Source organism: Sander vitreus, chromosome 20 (assembly GCF_031162955.1).
Source record: "Sander vitreus isolate 19-12246 chromosome 20, sanVit1, whole genome shotgun sequence".
NCBI lineage: Eukaryota > Metazoa > Chordata > Actinopteri > Perciformes > Percidae > Sander > Sander vitreus.
The window spans coordinates 3,020,211-3,041,960 of NC_135874.1; the positions used below are offsets into that span (position 1 = coordinate 3,020,211).

At 41.5% G+C, this 21,750-nt stretch overlaps 2 protein-coding genes across 3 annotated transcripts in view; one reads left to right on the plus strand and one right to left on the minus strand.

Moving 5' to 3' along the window:
- The window catches only part of brf1a (BRF1 general transcription factor IIIB subunit a), a 116,456-nt gene that overhangs the window by 81,078 nt on the left and 13,628 nt on the right, over positions 1-21,750 (minus strand). For both annotated transcript variants that reach the window (XM_078276769.1, XM_078276771.1), the window contains 2 exons: positions 18,002-18,033; positions 10,670-10,742 (listed from right to left, as the gene is read on the minus strand). In XM_078276769.1, coding sequence (XP_078132895.1) covers positions 10,670-10,742; positions 18,002-18,033 — 105 coding nt within the window. The remainder of the gene's footprint in view (positions 1-10,669; positions 10,743-18,001; positions 18,034-21,750) is intronic.
- On the plus strand, positions 5,623-9,967 carry LOC144534760 (BTB/POZ domain-containing protein 6-B-like). The gene is made up of 4 exons (XM_078276772.1): positions 5,623-6,581; positions 7,298-7,388; positions 7,636-7,754; positions 8,326-9,967. The coding sequence occupies exons 1-4, from the start codon at positions 6,181-6,183 to the stop codon at positions 9,356-9,358; spliced, it is 1,644 nt and encodes a 547-aa protein (XP_078132898.1). The 5' UTR covers positions 5,623-6,180; the 3' UTR covers positions 9,359-9,967.

A 21,750-nucleotide genomic window follows, 5' to 3' on the forward strand; every position in this document is an offset into this window, starting at 1 on the left:
ACTGTGGCTTGAATTCAGTGCATGGGGGTCGTCGGACAAACTGGCTGCGGCCCCTAGACCCAAAAAGAACAATTCTGCTCTCATCAGTCCACTGAATGTTGCCCCATTTCTCCTTTGGCCAGTCAATGTGTCCTTTGGCAAATTTCAACCTAATCAGTACATGTCTTTTTTTCAGCAATGGGACTTTGCGGGGGCTTCTAGCTGATAGCTTAGCTTCACATAGCCTTCTTCTGATCGTAACAGTACTCACAGGTAACTTTAAGTCTTCTTTGATTTTCCTGGAGCTGATCATTGGTTGAGCCTTTGCCATTTTGGCTATTCTTCGATCCATTTGAATGGTAGTTGACCGTTTTTTTCCCACGTCGTTCAGGCTTTGGATGCCATTTCAAGGCATTTGAAATCATTTTGGCTGAGCAGCCTATACTTTTCTGCACTTCTTTATATGTTTTCCCCTCTCCAATCAACTTTTTAATCAAAGTCCGCTGTTCCTCAGAGCAATGTCTGGAACGTCCCATTTAGCTGAGTATTTCAGTGTGAAATGCACTATAACCAGCATGCACAACATTTGCTTCCTTCCTTCCTTAAATATGGGCCATAACTGACACCTGTTTCTTCACAGAATCAATCACCTCACTAATTGAACACAACACTGCTATTATTTTGAACATGCCCCTTTCAATTACAGATTCAGTTACACAGAATGAGCAGCATGCACGTCATGACTGTTGGGTCTGTTGGTTTTCTATGACTCTACAACACTTACTAGGAAATTATTTGCCATGTGGAAATATCACTTCTACCAACAAATTTGATTTATGAGATTAGTGATGTTGGACTGCTATTATTTTGAACACAACTGTATTTTGGCTCTATTCATGCTAAAAGTATTGCTATTTTAAATGGAGTCTGGTGGGATTAGCGCTAGCGACTTCAGAGCTGTTTCTGGTTAAACAGAAAGGTCTCAAAGAGGTTTTAAAGGTCGACCTCCTTAGAAATCCTTTCCATAATGTTGTCAGACACTTAGAATATTAATCTGAGCCTGTCAGCGGCAAAACGAGCACTTTTGTGAAGGTAAATACAAACTCGACAATTGCCCCGTTAACTTACATTGTAGATTGTTTCGACTGCGGCGATCTCGCTTAATACTGGACCAATGTCAAAGATTGAAAGGTTGAAAAAAATGTAAGTGTATATTCAGATTCACCCCTTCAGAATCTGGAGCACTTGTCCTTTAGGTACCCCTGCTGTAGGGGGTTATGTTTTAGACCTTTTTTGTTTTCTGTAAAATAGCAGGATCTCTCAAAAACTTTTTTTTTTTTTTTTTTTAAATCAAATGATATTGGCTGGAAAGAAAAGCAATGGGCCAGAGAATAAATGATGGGGTTTTTTTTAACAGATCTGGACACAGAAGATTTTAAAGGATTTCTTGCAACACTGCGAGATGTAACTTTTTTTTATAAAGCCATTGTAATATAGATAGATGACTTCATGATGATGATGATTATTATGATTTGATTATTATTCTTATTATTAATATTATTAGGGTTGTGTCCAAAATCACACCATATTTACTATATAGTGCATTAAAATGACCCTGTATAAATGTATTCACTATATAGCGCCCCCATAAAATGTAAAAAGTGTGCATGGCATGTACACTACTTTCTGCAGACAATACCACAACACTCTGCAACAATTAAAGTGTGATGATACAAAAAGTTAATGATTCAGTCATTTTACTGCTCACTATAGGGGAAACTATTGAGTACATTATACAGGGAGTGAGAATGAATGAGTGATGACAACTGAAGCAACTGCAGCACACAACACGGTTTCTGGGTCTAAATGATCACATTCAGCTTTTGTTTCATGTGTGATTAGCTGGAGAGGATAAATCATGGCATGCTCAAGTTTCAGGGACTGAAATCAGACTCTGCTGCCCAATCTCTCTCAGGATGGCTCTTTAACCAAAACTCTGTCCAATAAACAGGCTACTTGTGTGTTCATGTGACTTTTGTTTACACGCCCTGGTTCGTGTCTGAGCAGTAAACAAACCAAAAGCAGATTTGCAACCGAGTAATCTTTTTTCCACTCTGGTTCAGACCAATGAAAATACTGTTTGTCTGCTTCTGATTTATACAGATTAAAACTTACTGGCACCTGTGAGCTTCCCAGTAAAACCAGGATCCTACTGCTGGCTGCTAATTAGCTCCACTGGAGAACTTGAGGATTAGCATTTAGCTCAAGTGCCCCTCGAAGCAGCCCGTTTCTCTGTCCAGATTTTCGCAGCTGGCGAAAGGATTTGAACGGGCAACCTTCCAATCACAAGCCTCTTGCTTCTTGAATGTCTCTGAGAAACTTGCAGTGTATCATATCGTAAACTTTATGGAAAATACTACAGCTGAAGAGAAGAAAGCTATCAGAACCACCTGCTTTTGCCATGAAACTGCCCGGCAGCTGGCCAGTTTGACGTTTTGATGTATTTTAAAAAATGATTTTACCATGCTAAGGAACCTTATTTAATACTCAAATTAGAAGGAGTCGTCTTCCCGCTGTAGCCAGGAGACAAAAGTAGAGTTGCGTGCCCCGGCTATGACGAGTCAAATATCTTTGAAGTCAGTGGCTGCGTTTAAAGAGCAGTCCAGTGGAAAGCTGGTAGAGCCAGCTGGTAATAAGATCCAGACTAATCTCTCCCCCCCCATGCACCATGTAATGATACGTCTGCAGAGCTCGCCATCACTGCTCCAAGTTTTACTGAAGAGTCTGTAAATGCGAGGCCAGCCAAGATCCCCATAGAAAAAAAGAGGCTGTTTAAGGAAAAGAAAAATCCACCTTCAATCCTCTTTCACTGTCGAATATAAATCAATCTGTGATGCTCAAACAGCCCAGCAGTCATTCTGTGATGGAGGGCTGTAGTGTACTCTTTCGTGTAGCCACTTTCCCCTCAGCCTGCCTCGCCTACTTCTACTTCTGTTCCCCACATTCCCCAAAATTACTTTGGCCACCCCCTGAGAAGGGCCGTGAACTTGCTCCTTTCAAATCAAATGTGGGAGCAGGGATGTATGTATAGCATTAAAGGGTTATCATTCAGCCGTGGGGAAGCTACGCCTATCTCTCAAAAACTCCAAAACGGACTTGGAGCTGCAATGCATTCTGGTATATTTTTTTGGTACTGTAGGTGAAGAAATTGGTCTACGAGTTTCTTTTTCTTTGATGGAGAGTTTGGTAAAAATCTCTTTTTCAAGAGTGTCCTGGCCAAGACAGGCAGCAGTACAACCACACAGACACATTGAATGATTTCAAACTCCACCAATGCCATTTGAAATATTTCTTTGGTTAGTTATCCACATAAATAACAAAGATAAAACCATCAAAGACTTCTGGGTACAATTAGTCTTTTAAATCTAGGCTTAACACTTTTGTTTGCCTTTCACAAGGTCATTTAAAGATGTTACATTTTTATACTTCTGCACTAAATCTATTGTGTTTTTACTAATTGTTATGTATTCTGTCTTTTAGAAATTGTGTTATTTTCCATTGTATTTGTTTTGAATGTTTATGCTTTTTTATGCTAATGTAAAGCATTTGGAATCCGAGTTTTGTCTGCTACATAAATAAACTTGCCTTGCCTAGGGTTTCACATAGTGGTAAAAAAGAAAAATAGTGGTAAGAAAAGTATTGATTTTGGAGTTCATAAAATGTGTTAGTTTGCCTTGTAGCATTCCCAGAAGGATAAAGGGTCATTCTTATTTATACTTACCACTATACATGGGTGTATTGCAGCAATATTGTTTTTTTCCCCCCCATCCTTTTTTATTGTTTTAGTGAGGTGGTGATTCAAGTATCTGGTGATTTTAGAGGTTATAGTTTATGGTTCCATTGAACTGTAAACTACAGTGTAAACAGCATTGTCAAGATGTTGTAAACATGTATGGCAAAAGGTATGGCAGTGGTGGAATGTAAATAAGTACATTTACTCAAGTACTGAAGTACAAATTAGAGGTACTGGTACTTTACTTGAGTCTTTTCTTTTCATGCCACTTTCTACTTCTACTCTGCTACATTTCAGAGCGAAATATTGTACTTTTTACTCCACAACATTAATCTGACAGCTTTAGTTACTTTACACATTAAATGTTGCACACAAAACACATGTAGTTTATAAAATCTGATGTTTTAATACAAATGAAACTAGCCAACAATATAACGGCTAAAGTCCAGCTGACATGATCAGACCATTAAACACACAACTGTTTGGATCCTTCACACTTTCTAAAATGTGAAGATTTCTCCATTGAGTACTTTTACTTTTAATACTTTAAGTACATTTTCAATGCAGAACTTTTACTTGTAACAGAGTATTTTTAGAGTATTAGTACTTTTACCTAAGTAAAGGACCTGAATACTTCTTCCACCACTGATGTATGGCCATTATAAATAAAACATATTTTGGGATGTAATTACCTAACAATATTACTATGAAGGAAGGAGGTCAGTATTTGTAGGAACATCTAAACCAAATGCTAGCTGAGCTACTCAAGAAGCCACAACTATCTGTAACTTCAGTTCCTACTGCTGCAGTAAGTTAACTAACCTAACTAACTAATCATCGAGTGTTAGATAGACACATGACATATACGGCAGCAGAAAAGTACACATGGATATAGTTTGGATTTTGCCAGTTAGACAAAGTTGTGTTATCTTTTGACATCTTGTAAAAATGTGTCACAAACTTGTCACCGCTATGCTTAATGCCCTGTTATGTTATTTTGAACGCACACATGAGATTGATTAACTTGCACCCTTTCCTACACGACACCTGCGGGTCCATAGAGTTAAGTGAGGATTTTTTTCTCCTTTATTTTCAAACATACTTGCCTGTACAAAATTGCTATACATTTATATAGTTTTGTTTAAACTGCATTGTTTGTCTGTTTCTATCAATATATTGAGAGCCTACTTTTACTTCTCCTCCACTACATGTTAGAGGCAAATATTGTACTTTCTACTTCACTACATTTGTCTGACAGCTTTAGTTACTCTAAAAAATAAGATTTCTGCACACAAAACTTATAAAATATGAGGTTTGGTTTTTAACATTCCACTGCCCAAAGTCTATACATTTGCAGCTGAAACGATAATGGAAATAATAAGTAGTTGTAGTTTGTTGAGATGGAGCTCATTTGGAACAATTTTGTATAAAACTGCAACAGTAAATTCCCGCTTTGACATCAACGCAGAGTAATAATAATGATATAATAGCATAACAGTCACAGGGGACATTTTTCTGCATTGAGTACTTTTAATACTTTAAGTACAATTTTCTGATTTAACTTAATGAATGCATGATTTTCACTTGTAGTAGAGCTTGAATACCTCCTCCATCTCTGATATTTCTACACTGTAGTAGCTGTTTCTGGGTTATTTCTCCTCATTACTGTGCTGTAGTGGAGGGTCATATTTAACAGACCTTTTTTATTTTTATTTATATCTTTACACCGGGTTTAATCAGCGGGACAGAGGCGGAACGGTTGAGCCGGTGACGCAGTCTGCGGAGCTGCCAGGGGAGGCGCTTCGGCTCTCCTAACGTCACCACCATGCGGGAATCTGATTGGTCCTCAGCGAGCCCTGGGCGTCCGAGGAGATCACGACGGGGGAAAAAAAGCAGAAAAATGGAGCAGACCTTAAAAACTCCCGACAAATGACTATTTACCTCGGATGCGGACGGCAGCAACAGAACATCGTAGCTGGCTTCGTGTAGGTCGACAGTCGGTTCGGAGAAAGAGGGATAAATATCGGTGAGGATTAACGCAGAGGCGGGGTGGGAAAAATAGGAAGGACTTAATAGCTGCGAGTATCCGGATTAACCACTCGCTGAAAAAGGGAAAACAAGCGACGCTTCGTGGACATTTCTCCGTCCAAAGAGGATGAAGTGACCGCCAGGAAAAGGAGAAAAAGTGCTTGTGGTCGAAGTTGGAAGCGGAGGAGGAAACGGACTCCTCCGGGCCTGAACGGATATTTAGATGTTGTCGTGTAAACTTCGCTGTCGATGCCGTTTTAAAGCGGCGTTGTAGAAGCAGAATTTCACCCAGAAAACGTTGAATTCTACGCCGAGCAAGCACCCCAATAGTGATTCAGTTCACCGGATACTAACACGAAGAAGATTCTTTGCTTGTGCCGATGCCAACGGCAGACTGCAGGTTGCTCCATCATGGCCGGATCATGAGGTGTTTGACTTATCTACTCCTACTTCCAGAAACCCTGAAAAAGTCTAAGAAGGTCGGCAAGCTACCGGGCAGGCTGCCGGTATGTTATGAGATCCTGACTCTGTCCCTGACGAGCAAGAAGAAGCAGCAGCAGAAGGAGGAGGAGAAGATGGCTGCGGAGTTGTACCCCGCCGCTAACACCAACAACCCAAACCTGTCCAACGGCACGACGGTAGCGGACACGGAGAAGACCAAGGAAGTACATGTGAGCCAGGCCAGCAGCGCGGCGACCACACCGACCACCCAGCAGAACATCAACAACAACAACGTCGACCCGCCGAGCTGGCAGTGCAGCCACCCCACACTGAGAGAGAGGTAACTCCTGAATACACTGGACCAGATTATCGGGCACAAACTGAAGTAAATGTCATACGTATGCCCGCAATATCTTTAAAAGTCCCTGCAGCGATATGTCAGGAAATATGGATCGCTATAAAATGCATTTAGATCATTATGAAGTAACGACAGGTCACTCTAACACACGGCGTAATTATGATAGTAATAAAAGTGCAGTAAGGTCGCTGTACTCATCAGCCCCAATTGCATAGGTGTTTTTTTTTTTTTTTTAACTATTCCTGCAGCATTACTTAGTTACATTACCCTTAATGTTTCAATGTGCATACGAGCATTTATTCAGGTTCTATGTACTGAGCTGTAATAACGAGTCGATTAATATGCATACAATTTGGTTAATAGATTACTCATTTAAGGACGTTTTTAAGCAAAACATAGCTATTATAATTCACTGGAATATATGTTCTGGTTTATAATGATAAATTGAGTATCTTTGGGTTTTGGACAGTTGATTGGAGCAAACAAAATTCAAAATGTCACAATAGGCTCTGAAAACAATAGCTTAATAGATTAACTGACAATTAAGTACTCTCTAGTCCCAGGCCTACTTCTGTTGCTCTATATCCTCCCCAAACCTATGAAAATAACAAGTGTCTCTAGGCAAAACGAATGTGGGAGGACTTTATATTATACAATCCTTGATTGTGGCTTATTCATGAAACCTGCTCTGCTTTTAGGAATGCCTTGATGTTTAACAATGAGCTGATGGCTGATGTCCACTTCATTGTTGGCCCCTTGGGGGAATCACAGAAGGTTCCAGCACACAAGGTAAAGACATTTTACATGTTGGGAAAAACTGTTTTTTGATTTATGAGAAAATAGAAAGCCTAAAGTCAGATCTAAATGGAGTGATGTCCAATGTTTGTTAAATGTATCCGTTGGGCGATTAGAGAAGTTGTGTACGTCTCTGCATCAGTGTTACTGAAAAAGCGCTACTCCTGCTCCTTCATTGAACTTGAGATTGATTGTGGTTGCATGTGTGTCTGACGCATCTGTCTGCCCCCCCCACCCCCAGTATGTGCTGGCTGTGGGAAGCTCCGTCTTCTGTGCCATGTTTTATGGCGATCTGGCGGAGGAGGAGTCCGAGATCCATATTCCAGATGTGGAACCTGCTGCTTTTCTAATTCTGCTGAAGTAAGCCACTCACTATCCCTCACACAGCCAACCAGAAGGAGAGATGACAAGCGCAGTCAGTGTCACTTCAAAGCATATTATTACTCATCCAAAGCTAAGCAGAGGCGAATGCCAAAATGCTGGGAGCGCCTGAGAGCAGGGACAGCAGCACAGTGCTCTGTAATTGCTGCTTTTCTCAGTGCTCTTTTCCCTCATGCACAGCCTGACAATTTTCTTTGAGGGAAATATACACAGAATAGTAGTTATAAATATCCTGCCTTTGTTGCTCATTCGGTAGCATTGGCTAAGTCAGCACCATAAACTGTTTAATGTTAGGCTTTTTCTGAAAGGGGTAGGATGTTTTAAGTCATCATACAATCCTCTTTGGGACACAAAAAGAATAATTGTTTGCTTTTTTTTGTGAAAATTATACTAGAAACGAGGAAATTAGCACTTCCTAGAGTTTTTCAAGGATCCAAAGTCATGTGTTATTATTAATATAATATTAAATAAACAGTTGTATCTAGCAATGCCAGCCAAGTTAAACTTCTGCTCATGTACAGTGATTAAAAGGTTATTTTGTTTCTCCCAGGTACATGTACAGCGATGAGATCGACCTGGAGGCAGACACGGTGCTGGCCACCCTGTATGCTGCCAAGAAGTACATCGTTCCTGCACTGGCCAAGGCCTGCGTCATCTTCCTGGAAACGAGCCTGGAGGCCAAGAACGCCTGTGTGCTGCTCTCCCAGAGCCGCCTGTTCGAGGAGCCGGAGCTAACGCAGCGCTGCTGGGAGGTAATCGACGCTCAGGCCGAGCTGGCGCTGTGCTCAGAGGGCTTCTGTGAGATCGACCTGCAGACTCTGGAGATCATCCTGCGAAGGGAGACGCTCAACACCAAGGAGGTGGTGGTGTTTGATGCTGTTATGAACTGGGCCACAGCGGAGTGCAAGAGACAGGGTCTGGGGCCCACCACCCGCAACAAAAGAAATGTGCTTGGCAAGGCGCTGTTCTTAGTGCGCATCCCATCCATGAGCCTGGAGGAGTTTGCTGATGGGGCGGCGCAATGTGATATCCTGACACTGGAGGAGACTCACAATGTGTTCCTGTGGTACACTGCGGCTAAAAAGCCTGATCTGGAATTCCCTCTGACTGCGCGGCAGGGTTTGGTGCCTCAGAGGTGCCATCGCTTTCAGTCCTCAGCTTACCGGAGCAACCAGTGGCGCTACCGCGGCCGGTGCGACAGCATTCAGTTCGCGGTGGACAAGAGGATCTTTATCGCCGGTCTGGGGCTGTATGGGTCGAGCGGCAGCAAAGCCGAGTACAGCGTCAAAATCGAACTGAAGAGACAAGGGGTGATCCTGGCGCAGAACCTGACAAAGTTTGTGTCGGATGGGTCGAGCAGTACGTTTCCGGTGCGGTTCGAGCATCCTGTTCAGGTGGAGCAGGACGCGTTCTACACGGTGAGTGCCGTGCTGGATGGGAACGAACTGAGCTATTTTGGCCAGGAGGGCATGACGGAGGTGCAGTGTGGGAAGGTGACATTTCAATTCCAGTGCTCCTCCGACAGCACCAACGGGACTGGAGTACAGGGAGGACAGATCCCCGAGCTTGTGTTCTATGCATAAGCCGCTCTGGACTGCTAATGGATAACTAGCTTTATCCTCGCCTCCCAGCCTTCAAAGTAATGTAGCATTAAAGACACTTGACTATGTCACACTAAATGGCCTGGTTAGTTCTTTGAGAGACTATTTCAAAAGTCAAGGAGCTGTTATTTAATTTAATGTTATTTTTTTTATTTAAATACTGGGTTAACGTTATTTGCTCTGTCGCCTGTGTTCAAGAGCTGCGGCTGCTGTAGAAACAACATTAATAGAGTCATTTGTGGTTATGTAATCAAGCTGAGCTCCACAACTGAAACAAGTAGGGACCGCTTCAAATTGTGTAATTGCAAGTCTATATACAATGTTGTTGCTATAGTCTGTCTAAGCAGCAATGTTACATGAGGAGCAAACTTTATGTAGTGTTATGATTCTGAATGCAAAAAAAAAGTAGAAATCTTGTCAGAAACAGAACTGTTTTGCACTTGAGGACGGCCTCATAAACATTGTGTCTTTTGTAAAATACAATTTAACTGTTAACAGCTTGATGCTGTTAAAGATGACCAGATGTGTTCTGTACAAGAATGCTTATACACCTGATGATAAAACATAAAGGTTATAATGTGATTGAAGTTACAGATGTCCCATCATTTTGGGAGAGGGAGTGGGGGATTTGGGGGACTGCAGTGCCCTCTGGTTACTGCAGTGTGAACTACACCTGGGTTTTTAGGAGAACATGTTTTTTTGCAGCTATGGATGGATTACTCACTAGGCCTCCAGTACAGGGGCCCAAGGAGTCATGGGGGCCCCTGAGCAAGGTTTTTTTCAGCCTGAACCCTATTTTCCCATGTTTGTGTCTGAGTGACTGGTCCAGTATTAAGCGAGATCGCTGCAGTCGGCAGCAGCAAAACAAGCTACAATGTAAGTTATTACCTTCAATTTATGTCCACAAAAATGCTTGGTTTTGCCACCGACAGGCTCAGATTAATATTCAAAGTGTCTTACAACATTATGGAAAGAATTGACAATGAACATTTGCCTTTACATCGCAGGCCGTTTCACGGCTGAAAATACTGGACTAATTTTAAAGATTGTTCCCATCTCTCACACACAAACGCACATGCACGCATGCAAAAGTAGCGTTGCTTTTTTTGGCGCTTTTAACCCCATCCATTGGTATCTGCCGATTAAGATTTGACTAAATGCCATATTTATAACAATTACTTCTCCACATAAGACATCTGCCAAATGGAGAGTGGACTCAATTTAAAACAAGCTTAACATAAGTCTTGAAAAGTGAATCCAGTAGAACAAGGTGAAGATAAGTGAAGTCTGTACCTATAGCCGGGGCGTTGATGCAGAGCTCTCTGGACAGAACAAGGAAGGTTTTTCCCAGTACGTAGACGTTCACCTGTGAAGGAGAGCAATGGTTTCTAAAAAGTGATGAGCAGCAAAGACAAAAACACTTAACATCAGTCTGAAATTAAGACTTCACAAGATGTTGTACATGATTGATGATGACTGGTGTGTTTGAGAGAGAAAAACAGACTATTAGGATATGAATTAAGGCCGTTGCGTCAGCATCAGGTTAAGTATTCTGGTTATGTAATCGACCTGAAGGTTGCAGAACGTTTCACTTCAATATGTGTGATTAAAAGCTAAGCTGTGGGCCATTTAAAAAAGGGATTTCCCCCTAATACAGTCTCCTAAAATTGCAGCTCTATTAATTCCTAATTAAAATATCTACCACTCAGTCCTTCCTCTACTCTCCTTTTTCTTCTGCTGGGGCTTTTCTGATGCTTAGTAGGAATCAATGAATTATCAAGAGACTGAGATGGTGCAATATAGAAGACCTTAATTTCATAAATAAAGATCTGAGTTCAACTCTACAGAGATACTGCAACTGAACTCAATCGAATACTAAAGAGTCAAGACCCTCCTCCTTCCAGCTCTTGGAAATTGTACAATGTCTCTAAAGTATGCCTTCAGATCGATTTCCTGAATCTAAATTACAGATCTGACCGGTACACCGGTGTGTCTGGATAGTATTGACTCTCTGATATTTCTTTCCACCTTTTGGATCATAAACAGTCGACATTTTAAATCAGTTATCAGTTGTTTTTGGTGATTTTTACTTTGGCTGGTTGAAGTGTGTATCTAAGAGGAGGGCGTGACTGATTTATGTACTTTAATCACCTAAAGGGGACCTTTCACAGACATCTGCACTGGCAACTGTTTCTCCAAAAACAGCACAAAAGGTGAAGGGACAAATGGTTATTTTGATAACTGACTGAGCTTTGAGGTGAAAAAAAAATCACCTCAGAAACTGAAAAAAAATGGGACAACTACTGGCTAAATGACTGTTTGCCTTAAAGGTGAACTGCTTGTGGGTTATCACTGAAGTTATTTATCTCAAGACTATTGCGAACATGAAGGTAACATTTCAGCTTCCATAACTGCTTGCAAGGATGCAATACTAAGTACTGACCAGAATCTGTTAAGTACCAAAAGTTAACATACAATTCTTTGTCTTTAAACAGTTATTCTGTGATTTTATTCTTTACTTTGCCAACTTTAGAGCTGAAACGATTAGTCGATTAACCGTGTAGTCAACGACAGAAAATTAATCAGCAACCATTTTAACAGTTGATTTATTCAATTGCTTCATTCATTTTTCAAGCAAGGATGGCAAATCCTTCTCTCTGGCTCCAGCATTTTATGGGGTATTTTTCACTATTGTTTTTAGACAAAAACTATCAATTGACCAAGAAAATAACCAAGAGCAGCAACCCTTGCTAATTTCACATTTCATTTTGGCAAGTTCTTGGTGAGATTCCAACTATCCCGATTCTAAAGTAGGTAACAAACCTAGCTGGAACTAAAATGAGGCCTCAGCAGTCGAGTTTGACAAATCAAGTGGGGATCGTCCAAAGTTAAGTCATTTTTTGTATGAATTCCTCTGTGTGTTACAATCCCTCCACAGCAGCTCAGCAAAGAAACACTATACAAGTTTACACAACTAGAAAAGTTTGTTCCAAAGGCGTGTGAGTGTTTCATTTAGATCAGGGCTTCTACAGGTTCACAAAGTTAAATATTTTTAATACCAAATAGAATTAAATTGAATACCCGTTTTACAATACCAGCAAACGTATGATGGAAAACCAGTAGGGACGATGTGGCCTACCATTAGTTATAATTCAATCACATTTTTTCAGTACTTTCCAGCCTTATATAACAATAATTCCTATGATGATTTAAGATTGCTACAGAGAAACAGCAAGAAATGCATGGATGGATTAAAAAAATGAACAGTTATTAAATCATCATGTTCATCCAAGTTTCTCCTCAAAGACATTTGCACATATTAGTTTCCTAGCTGCAGTAGTGACAGTGTTTGCTGCAGGTCTGATGAAACTCCACAAAAAAAGGATTAAACAGCCTCCTGCAGCACAATCCCACTGTTGGAACAATCCCACTTTTAGTTTATGTGTGTGTAACATCTCCCCTGACAGCCTGCAATCGGATATAAAACATTTTGTAGCGAACATTACTGCCTACAGCGGGCAGGAGAAACTATGCAAGACTCTTGTAAATTGAATTAAAATCTTTTTAATACCTTCTAAGGCAGAAACAGATGACCTGTTAGATAGACTTGAATTAATGTGAAGCTATCCTTTAACCACTGCTGTGTTTGAGAAGTTTAGTTAACTAACAGATTAGAATTGAGAGAAAAGAACCTGCTTATATTTTTCAAAATAAGGTAGGACATTTTCTAACAATATTGAATTCTTAATTTGGATAATTTGGGGTAATGAAACATTTCAAACGCTCTGGTTTAGGATGGGATGAGGAAGTTGCATGTGCAGTTAAACTAGGCTGAGCAGCGAGAAGCCTGGCTAGTTGGTGGTGGATGATGCGTCGGTGGATGGGTGGATGAGGGCAAGTGTGTCATCGGGGTTATCACAATGGCACCTCCCCTCACAGATGTTTCATTGTATTTAACCCACAACACCTCCAGAAGGCTGGGCAGTAAATTCTGGCATGCCCCCGACCCGCCCCCAATCTATCTAAAAAGGATCTAAGGATGAATACTGTCGAATAACAAAGACACAGGGCTGCACATCTATCATTTCCTCCACAAATTATCAGCATTACAGCCCAGAATTAAGTTCTGGTGTGGCAAGCTAAAGCAGAAGGGCAGTGAAAGCTGCAGGATCAGGTCATGAACTCGGGTCAGATGTCTGTCATTCCTTCAGACTGACCGGCCAGACCTCCAGGGCTTCGGGCCGAGGGATAGCAGACAGACGGACTCTCGCTCTCAGCCCCCTCTGGAGTCGGGCAGGGACACAGATGCTCCTCTGCTATTCTGGGAAGTAACTTCCAGCAAGGAATGTATACACAAAGGCAGAAATGGTGGTGGAGAAGTGGAACAAGTGCCGACGCTTTAAAGCTAAACGGCCTGATTACAGCTCAACAGATCATTACATATGATTGTTAGTCTCAAGAAACTCTGGAACAAAATCAACACCTTTACAGCATCTTAAAGCTACACTAAGACAATGACTCAAATGGATACGTTCTCCAGAGCGATTTAGCATCTTTCAGCTCGATGTCTTGGTTTATGACCTGCAACAAGCACCACGTCTTTTGTTTCCAAGCCTTAAACTGACTCCTCAAAAATAAAATGCTTGCTGTACTCAACATCTTTTGGTAACAGACTTGACCCTGCTCTTTTCTGAAAGAGAGTTCTTTGGAGTTTACTAACACAAAGTTCATTTTAGTCAAAGTGATACTGAACTAAATTTACAGCGGCACAAACATGGTGATCTTTTACTGCCCTGTCTTGTATTCTCTAAACTACTTCTGTTGCAGTGATACTTGGATCGTGAAATGGTTTTCACTGGCTCTCACAGTAAATGATAACGTACATTTTGTAGACTTTTGAGTAAAGATTTAACGGGATGCTGCCCACTAAGAGGTTAACCTGTTCGGGTTCAGTCTCAGCGCTCTCATCAACGTTGCATTGAGACACAGCAGGCAGCTTTTTGAAGCAAAAAAAGCTCCAATAAACTTGACTCTAGACTACCTGCTCCGCTTTGTACATCTCAGCATTTACTTTGGTAAGTACGATACATTAAGGAAAAGAATAACTTACAAAAGTCAGAAAATGATATGCATACCAACTCAAATTTCTTCACTTAACTGTAAAGGATTATAAAAAGGTGCAAGGGATAGAACACCATTTAGCATATGTTCATTATTCCCAAATAAGATACAGATTTAGAAGTAGAAGTTTTAGAACTGTAAATATAGCATTATTTTTATTTTTCATAAATATATATATATAGAACTTTACATTAGGTGCGTATCAAATTCACAACTCTGATGAGTTTTGTTCATTGCGAATAAACAATTGCTGAATATGAGACCGTCTGAAAACTTTTCTACTTTGATATTAGAATCAGTGAGACTGAGCACTGAGCTCAAGGCTTTGAATTCAATTTAATCATCACTTTGAACTGCCGGTGGTGGAGCTGCTTGTAGATGGAATGGAGGACCTGAGGAGAATTGATCCCCCTCTCCACTGCAGGGCTAAGTGAAACTTTCCAGGCCGAGGGGTCAAAACTCAAAGCGCTCTATGATCAAAAACACTGGCGGTTACCCGATACTTCACGGCAGAGTCTCAACAGGTGGAAGAGAAAAACTTTCAATTAAAGGATTCCTGATGAGACTCGTGTGACTGAGGGCTGCTCCAGTTATATTAGTGAGCACTGACAACTCTCTGCTAAAGACAGAAACTACCATAGATTACAGAACCAAACAGCTTGTGTCAACAGCTTCACTGCACCAGAGGAAGATGGTGAAGGCACCCAGGAAACAGTAAGTAGTCCATTTTCCACACAGCTTCGTAAGGATAAACCCAGTACACGGGAGAAAAGCTCAAAATAATTAGATAATAAAATAGTATTTCAAAAAGTTTATAAATACAACTCAAAGATCAACTTTGCAAGACCTACACACTGATAAATGAAACAGCACCCTAAAATATATACAACAGATGAAAATAGCTTTCTGCCTCATTTACAGTTGCTACAGTTCAACAATGAGGATTGTGTCTGAATATGTGCACAGTTTGCTTTCCAAAGCACCTGTTGCTCAATACTCCGCATTTGTGCAGAGATATGCATCTTATATTGAAAACATTCAGAGCATGTGATCGAATGAAAAAAATCTGGAACACTCATCACATTAGCAGAAAACAGCTGATTTTTACAGCCAGTATTGATCTCGCCCCTGACCAATGTGCTTATTCCACGTGATTAACTATGTGGCGGAGACTGACAAAGCTCCCTGTTCATCCAAACAATGCAAAGCAGACCAAGCTGCCTGGGTGGGGATTCAATAAAAATGTGATTGGTGGAGTATGGCCTCCTCACAGCCAAAGCAGCAACAGCAGCAGTCTAAATGCTAGACATTAATAACCTCTACAACCCCACCTGCCCAAAATCCACTCCTAATCCACTCCCAGCCTCCTCATGCCTGGGTGTGGACGATGGGGGAGGGGCCGCACGGCTACTCCAGGACAGCTGGGTGCATAAAAATAAAAGCCCCTGACCAGCTGTGACTCGGAGAAATGTCCCACCACCTCCAGCACCACCACACCCCTGACTCACTGTGAATCCACTGCCATTAAATATGCAGACAAATGGAGGGCTTTCTAAATTTACACGACTCAGGTTTAATTACATGGGTGAAAGTCTGAACGCAAGATGACTGCAGGACCAAGTGGTTAGGCAGAGGTGCATTATGGGACTTGTGGTGAGTGGTAGGAGTATGTATTTAATGGCTGCTGTAACAGGGTGGGCTTCAGCACACATTAAAGAGTTCAAGGTCTGGAAAAGTTATTTTAACATTAGCTTTTATAGGCTTATTTTCATAGATTATATGACGATAAATGGTGACTCGACCAAAAAACAGCAGTGTTTAAATTACAGTTGCACCAAGTAGTCAATTCATCTAAAAATAAAAATTAATTGGCAACTCTTGATAACGGATTCATCATATAACTCAATTTTCAAGCAAAAAATGCCATGTTTTATGGTTGAAACTTCTTATAATAAAGTATACCTACATTTGTTACTTTTTCAATGTGAGCAGTCTACTGTATGTACTCAAAACCTGGTAAGAACAACTGTACGTGTAAGGCAGAGCCTTTGTATTAAGGTACTGGTTTTAGGATTTGATGTTATACACAGGGTACTCTCGTCCAGGCGGTATATGATGTGCTTCCCAGCCCATCAAACCTTCACATATGGGGCAAAGTGGAGTCACCAGCTTGTACACTGTGCTCCAAGCGTGGAACCCTAGAGCACATTCTGAGCAGCTGCTCAAAGGCACTGGGAGAGGGAAGGTACAGGTGAGACATGACCAGGTGCTGAAGGCCATTGCTGCAGGAGTCGAGTGGGCCAAACGTTCCCGCCCTTCCATGAAAGCCATCACCTTCATTAGAGCTGGAGAGCAACCAAGACCAGCTGCAAAAACATCTGCAGGAATCCTGGCCACTGCGAGAGACTGGCAGCTGTTGGTGGACCTGGAGCAGCAACTCAAGTTCCCCAACCACATTGTGACCACCACCTTAAGACCAGATGTTGTTCTCTTGTCTGAATCCACCAAACAAGTGGTTCTGTTGGAGCTAACAGTCCCTTGGGAAGACCGTTTGGAAGAGGCCTTTGAAAGGAAGCTTGCCAAGTACGAGGGACTGGTTAGCGAGTGTCGACAAGCTGGATGGAGAGCACGGTGTCTCCCAATAGAGGTTGGAAGCAGGGGCTTTGCAGCCCAATCACTGTTCAGAGCCTTCAGCGTGTTAGGCATCGGTGGAGTGAGAAGGAGAAGAGCCATCCACAATACCACCGAAGCGGCAGAGAAAGCCTCAAGATGGCTATGGCTAAAGAGAGGAGATCCTTGGGGGCAGAGTAGCTAGATTCGCCAACTGGACACAAGCTGGGGTCTGATCAGCCTCAGCTGGGTTGCCTGGAGGAGGGTGTGTGATGTTGAAAGACCCGAAACATCCAATGATTCCAGGAACATTACTGAAGATGTGTCCAGTAGCATCAGATGTATTTGCACAGTTACTTTTTCAATGTGAGCACTCTACTGTATGTACTCAAAACCTGGTAAGAACAACTGTACGTGTAAGGCAGAGCCTTTGTATTAAGATACTGGTTTTAGGATTTGATGTTATACACAGGGTACTCATGCCTCAATCAAATTGTACAACATTTTTACAAAATTAATCGTCAATCGAAGAAAGAAAGAGTTGCAGAGATAATTTGATTAATCTAATAAAAATGTAATTTATCTGCAACCATTTTGACAATCGATTCATGATTCAAGTCTAATATTTGATGGTTTCAGGTCCAAAAGGAGAATTTGCTGCTACTTCTTGTCTTACATTATGCTATTAAATATTTGGGAACTTTTGGAGTTTTAAACTGTTGTTTGACTAAACAAGACATTGGAAGACTTTATCTTGGGGCTCTAAGAAATTGTGATGGACATTTTAAACTATTTTCTAATTAAACAAGGAACTAAATGAGCAGAATAATCAATACAGAAGATAATCATTAGTAACAGCTCTAGCTTTAATTTGACTGGAGTCTTGAAACTTACCTGCAGGAGATCACTGAGGTCCAGCAGCATGTCTGAGAGAGACTGATTAAGGAAACTAAACCAAAACAATAACGGTTGTAAGTTAAGTTGTGACGATTTTCTTTTTTGCCCAGGTAGGACAGACGAGTGAGAAACAGAAAGGTCAGATGACATGCAGTATAAAATCCCTTTGTGTGATTGAGCCCACATCAGACTCCAAACTGGTCAAATCAGACAACATAAGCATTCATTTAAAAGTATACTAGCACACTACATACTCAAGAACTAGTACTGTACTGGTGAGCTGCTCTGGCTTACCAGTCAGTCAAGCTTTTATATTAAATGACCGATTTTAGGATTTGACATTGGAAAATAAAAAGCTACTTTTGTCCCAATCAAATCTTTTTGCACCGAATCCTTTAATAAAAGGTGTGGGTTAATAGTCTGACCTGACACTTTTTATTATTGAACATAATACAGCAGTACAGTGCATACTGAGGCTACAGTAAGCCAACATTAAAATAAGTAACTGGAATATAGTATATGAAAACAGAATAGCTCCGTTTTAAGAAAATATAACTTAAAAAGGTTTTCTTTGATCCTTTCCAAATTATTATGAAAAGTAGTTTTTTTTTGCAGAACAGTGTCATGTGTATCTGCTGTGGCAGAAAACTTTGGGAAAGATTCATACAACCCCTATCTACAGCATGAACAAAATACTTGAGTTTAGGATCCGTCAGGTTAACCTGTAAGTAAGTGGAAAAACGGCCACTAGCGACAGACGGGAGGGGGGTGCTTTGGTACGTCGGTTATTTCATAATCTGATGGTTAGCAGTGTCTGAATCCAGTTACTTCCACCTTATTTTCAATAGTTTTAACATTTAAAATATTTGCTTTCAAGCCTGCATTCACATAAAAACACTTAACATCTATAAGGGTATTTTATGGCTCTCCACCTGCACAGTTGACACCGGTGTAACGTTGATGATGAAACAAGATAAGTGAAAGACGTTGAGCTCGGGCAGCTGTGGCAGTAAATCTAATGAGACACTGAAGCGTCACCTCTGACCAGACGGCTCTTCTAAATATACTGACAGACCTGTCGCTCCCCCACTGTGACCACACACGCACGCCTCATCAGCCTCTGGACATCCCACCCTCCCAAGACCGTCCCCTGCTTGTACGTCAGTCTCCGTGGCGACAGCGTCTCCGTGGCGACGGGTGCACCTGTCTCCGGGCTGCCAGAGTGGATTAGCGGGGCTCCTCTGAAAAAGGCCTCACAATGGAATTAGCAGCAGCAGCGGAGATGAAATGGAAAACATTATCTCAGCGCACGCTGTCTGGAGATTACAGGAAAATAAACGACAGCAGGTCCTTCAGCACATCTGGGTCCACTGAGGGGGAAACAAAATGTTTACACCTTTAAATAGCGCCACAGGAAGGACGATCCCAATGACTCACTTATTTAAATGTCCAGGGAAATGAATGCTTGAACTGAAGCAGAAGCTGCATTTAGGGAGAACGTATCTGCATTGGTCTTTACAGACGTCAAGCTTCGTAAACTCTGACAAATGTCTAAATGTTCGATTAATGTGGGCGATAACATCACAACATCTCTTCCGTCTTTCACTGGTTTTCCTACTACAGCCGATAAATATTTAAGATTGCAACCACACAATTTTTGTTATAGTTTGACACAGTATGCTTTATCCTATTCAACATTAACATGGTTATTTTAATGACAGGGCTCTAACATCACTTTTTTCACCACCATCCTGAAGTCAAACTGTCCCAAAGAAAATGCTAACTGTCCTAATTATATAAAAGGCTGTGCTACAATGCCATTACTAAGCTAATTAAAAGTGATATGTGACATAAATAAAAACGTGTGGCCGCCAGTTAGAAAGCGCAAAATCCCACCACCGAGTAGGGACATCATCGTGACTTCCTGACAGCTGCGACAGGTACGCTGCTTTCAGGTGTCACTGTTCATCTTCCCGCTCTCTCGCAATTCTACCATGACTTTTGTCAGAGATTGAGGTTATGGTTTAATCGCAGTTGTATTATATTTTAGGCTAAGGCCTACCTTCCGTCACGCAACCATCTGGAAATCAAACATTTTACCATCCCTGATCTTTTTTTTCCCGTCGCCAGGACGGCGGGAGACCCTTCACTTAAGGTGCTGTACTCAACATTCAGAACATTAATACAGCAGCAAACTATTTTTGATGTAAAGTATATGGTGGGGTAAAGGCGCCCTGAGCGGAAAATGGAGTCACACTCCATCGGTGTGTGCTGTAATCCGAGCTTCTTTGTTCCAATAGCCAGTCCAGCAGCACGTGCATGTGAGTGCACGTGCCAGCGGGAAAAATTTTTTAGGTATTTTAGGTATTGGGGAATGGTCTTAACTTTTCTCCTGACAGCACGTTCAATGATGTGGCAATTGTGGTTTCTTAGAACTTCTTTGTTTCGGCCATCATTCCAATCAGTAATAACAACATTGTTCTGTCGGATCGTCCGACTGCTCGTGTTTTCTTGCCTAGTCTAACGCTATTTTAGCGATGTTGCAGCGTTCCCTTAACCTGCCGAGGATTGATAGAAAGGGGGAAAGAAAAGCTTAAAGTGCATCCGATTGTTCTTTTGGTGAAAATATACCGTCCAGTTTGTTCCAATACAGTTGTGATAGCGGCTTCGACAGAGAGTTCATAACTGAATGACGGGCACATTTTTATTTGATTGTTTTATTGGATACATACACTTGTGTCAGTTTTGGGGACAACTTCCCTTATTGAAGAAGAGGAAGGGGCAACTGAAAGCAAAATGCATGGAGGGAGGAAGGAAAGGGAAGTCCAGTGTAGGAAGAAGGAATGTCACAGAGACAAAAAGGTGGATGAAAGCAAACGGACTGTCCGGTTTGCCGTGAGGTTGGTCCTCGTTAAATTAAACTCCAGATGTAGACGGATGTTTCTTTTTACACTCTGTTCTCCTTCTGCCTTTGTCCCGATTCTCCCCCGAGACAACATTACAGACTCACCCAGCTGTGGAAAAGGAAGTGAGCAGAGCTATTTTTACCCTGGGCTCAGTCCTCTAAACATGCACAGACAGACAGACAGACACACACACACACACACACACACACACACACACACACACACAAACACCTCTTCGCCCTGCTTTCATTAGGTAAACCTATCCCGGCCGTCCTGCGCTGCTGTTACATAACACATTTATCCTCAGAGGTGAAATGAGTCGGGAGTAAACCGACAACGGTGCAAAAACCGCCCTGCTTATGAAAAAACCATGAACCTAAAAGTCCCATTATCCCGATGATGACACATCGCTCTCGACTTCAATAAGCTGCCATTAGCAGATTATGAAACATTAAGAAAGGCAGTGATGGGCGTCTCAGCCTCTGCACATCAAAAGTAACCTGCACACTTTGATGTGCCGTCCTCCATCAGTTTCAGATGCACGTTGGCAAAATTAGCATGCAACTTTGTCTCAGCTCTTTGTCTTAGATCAAATAAAAAGTGTCTCATACAGGAAACAGCTCTTCATTTGTGGAAGTCTTTGATCAGGTTTACTTTCAGAGGAGATTTTTCCTTTTTGTTACAACATTCAACTATACTAGACACACAGAGTCCACACATGCAGGGATGCTGCTTTAGGTGCTGCTTTTGCTTGCGTTGTTTGTGCTCGCTCTCTATTTACAGGCTTATGGCATATAGAGCAGAAACAATTAGTGGATTCATTAGTAAGTCAATCAACAG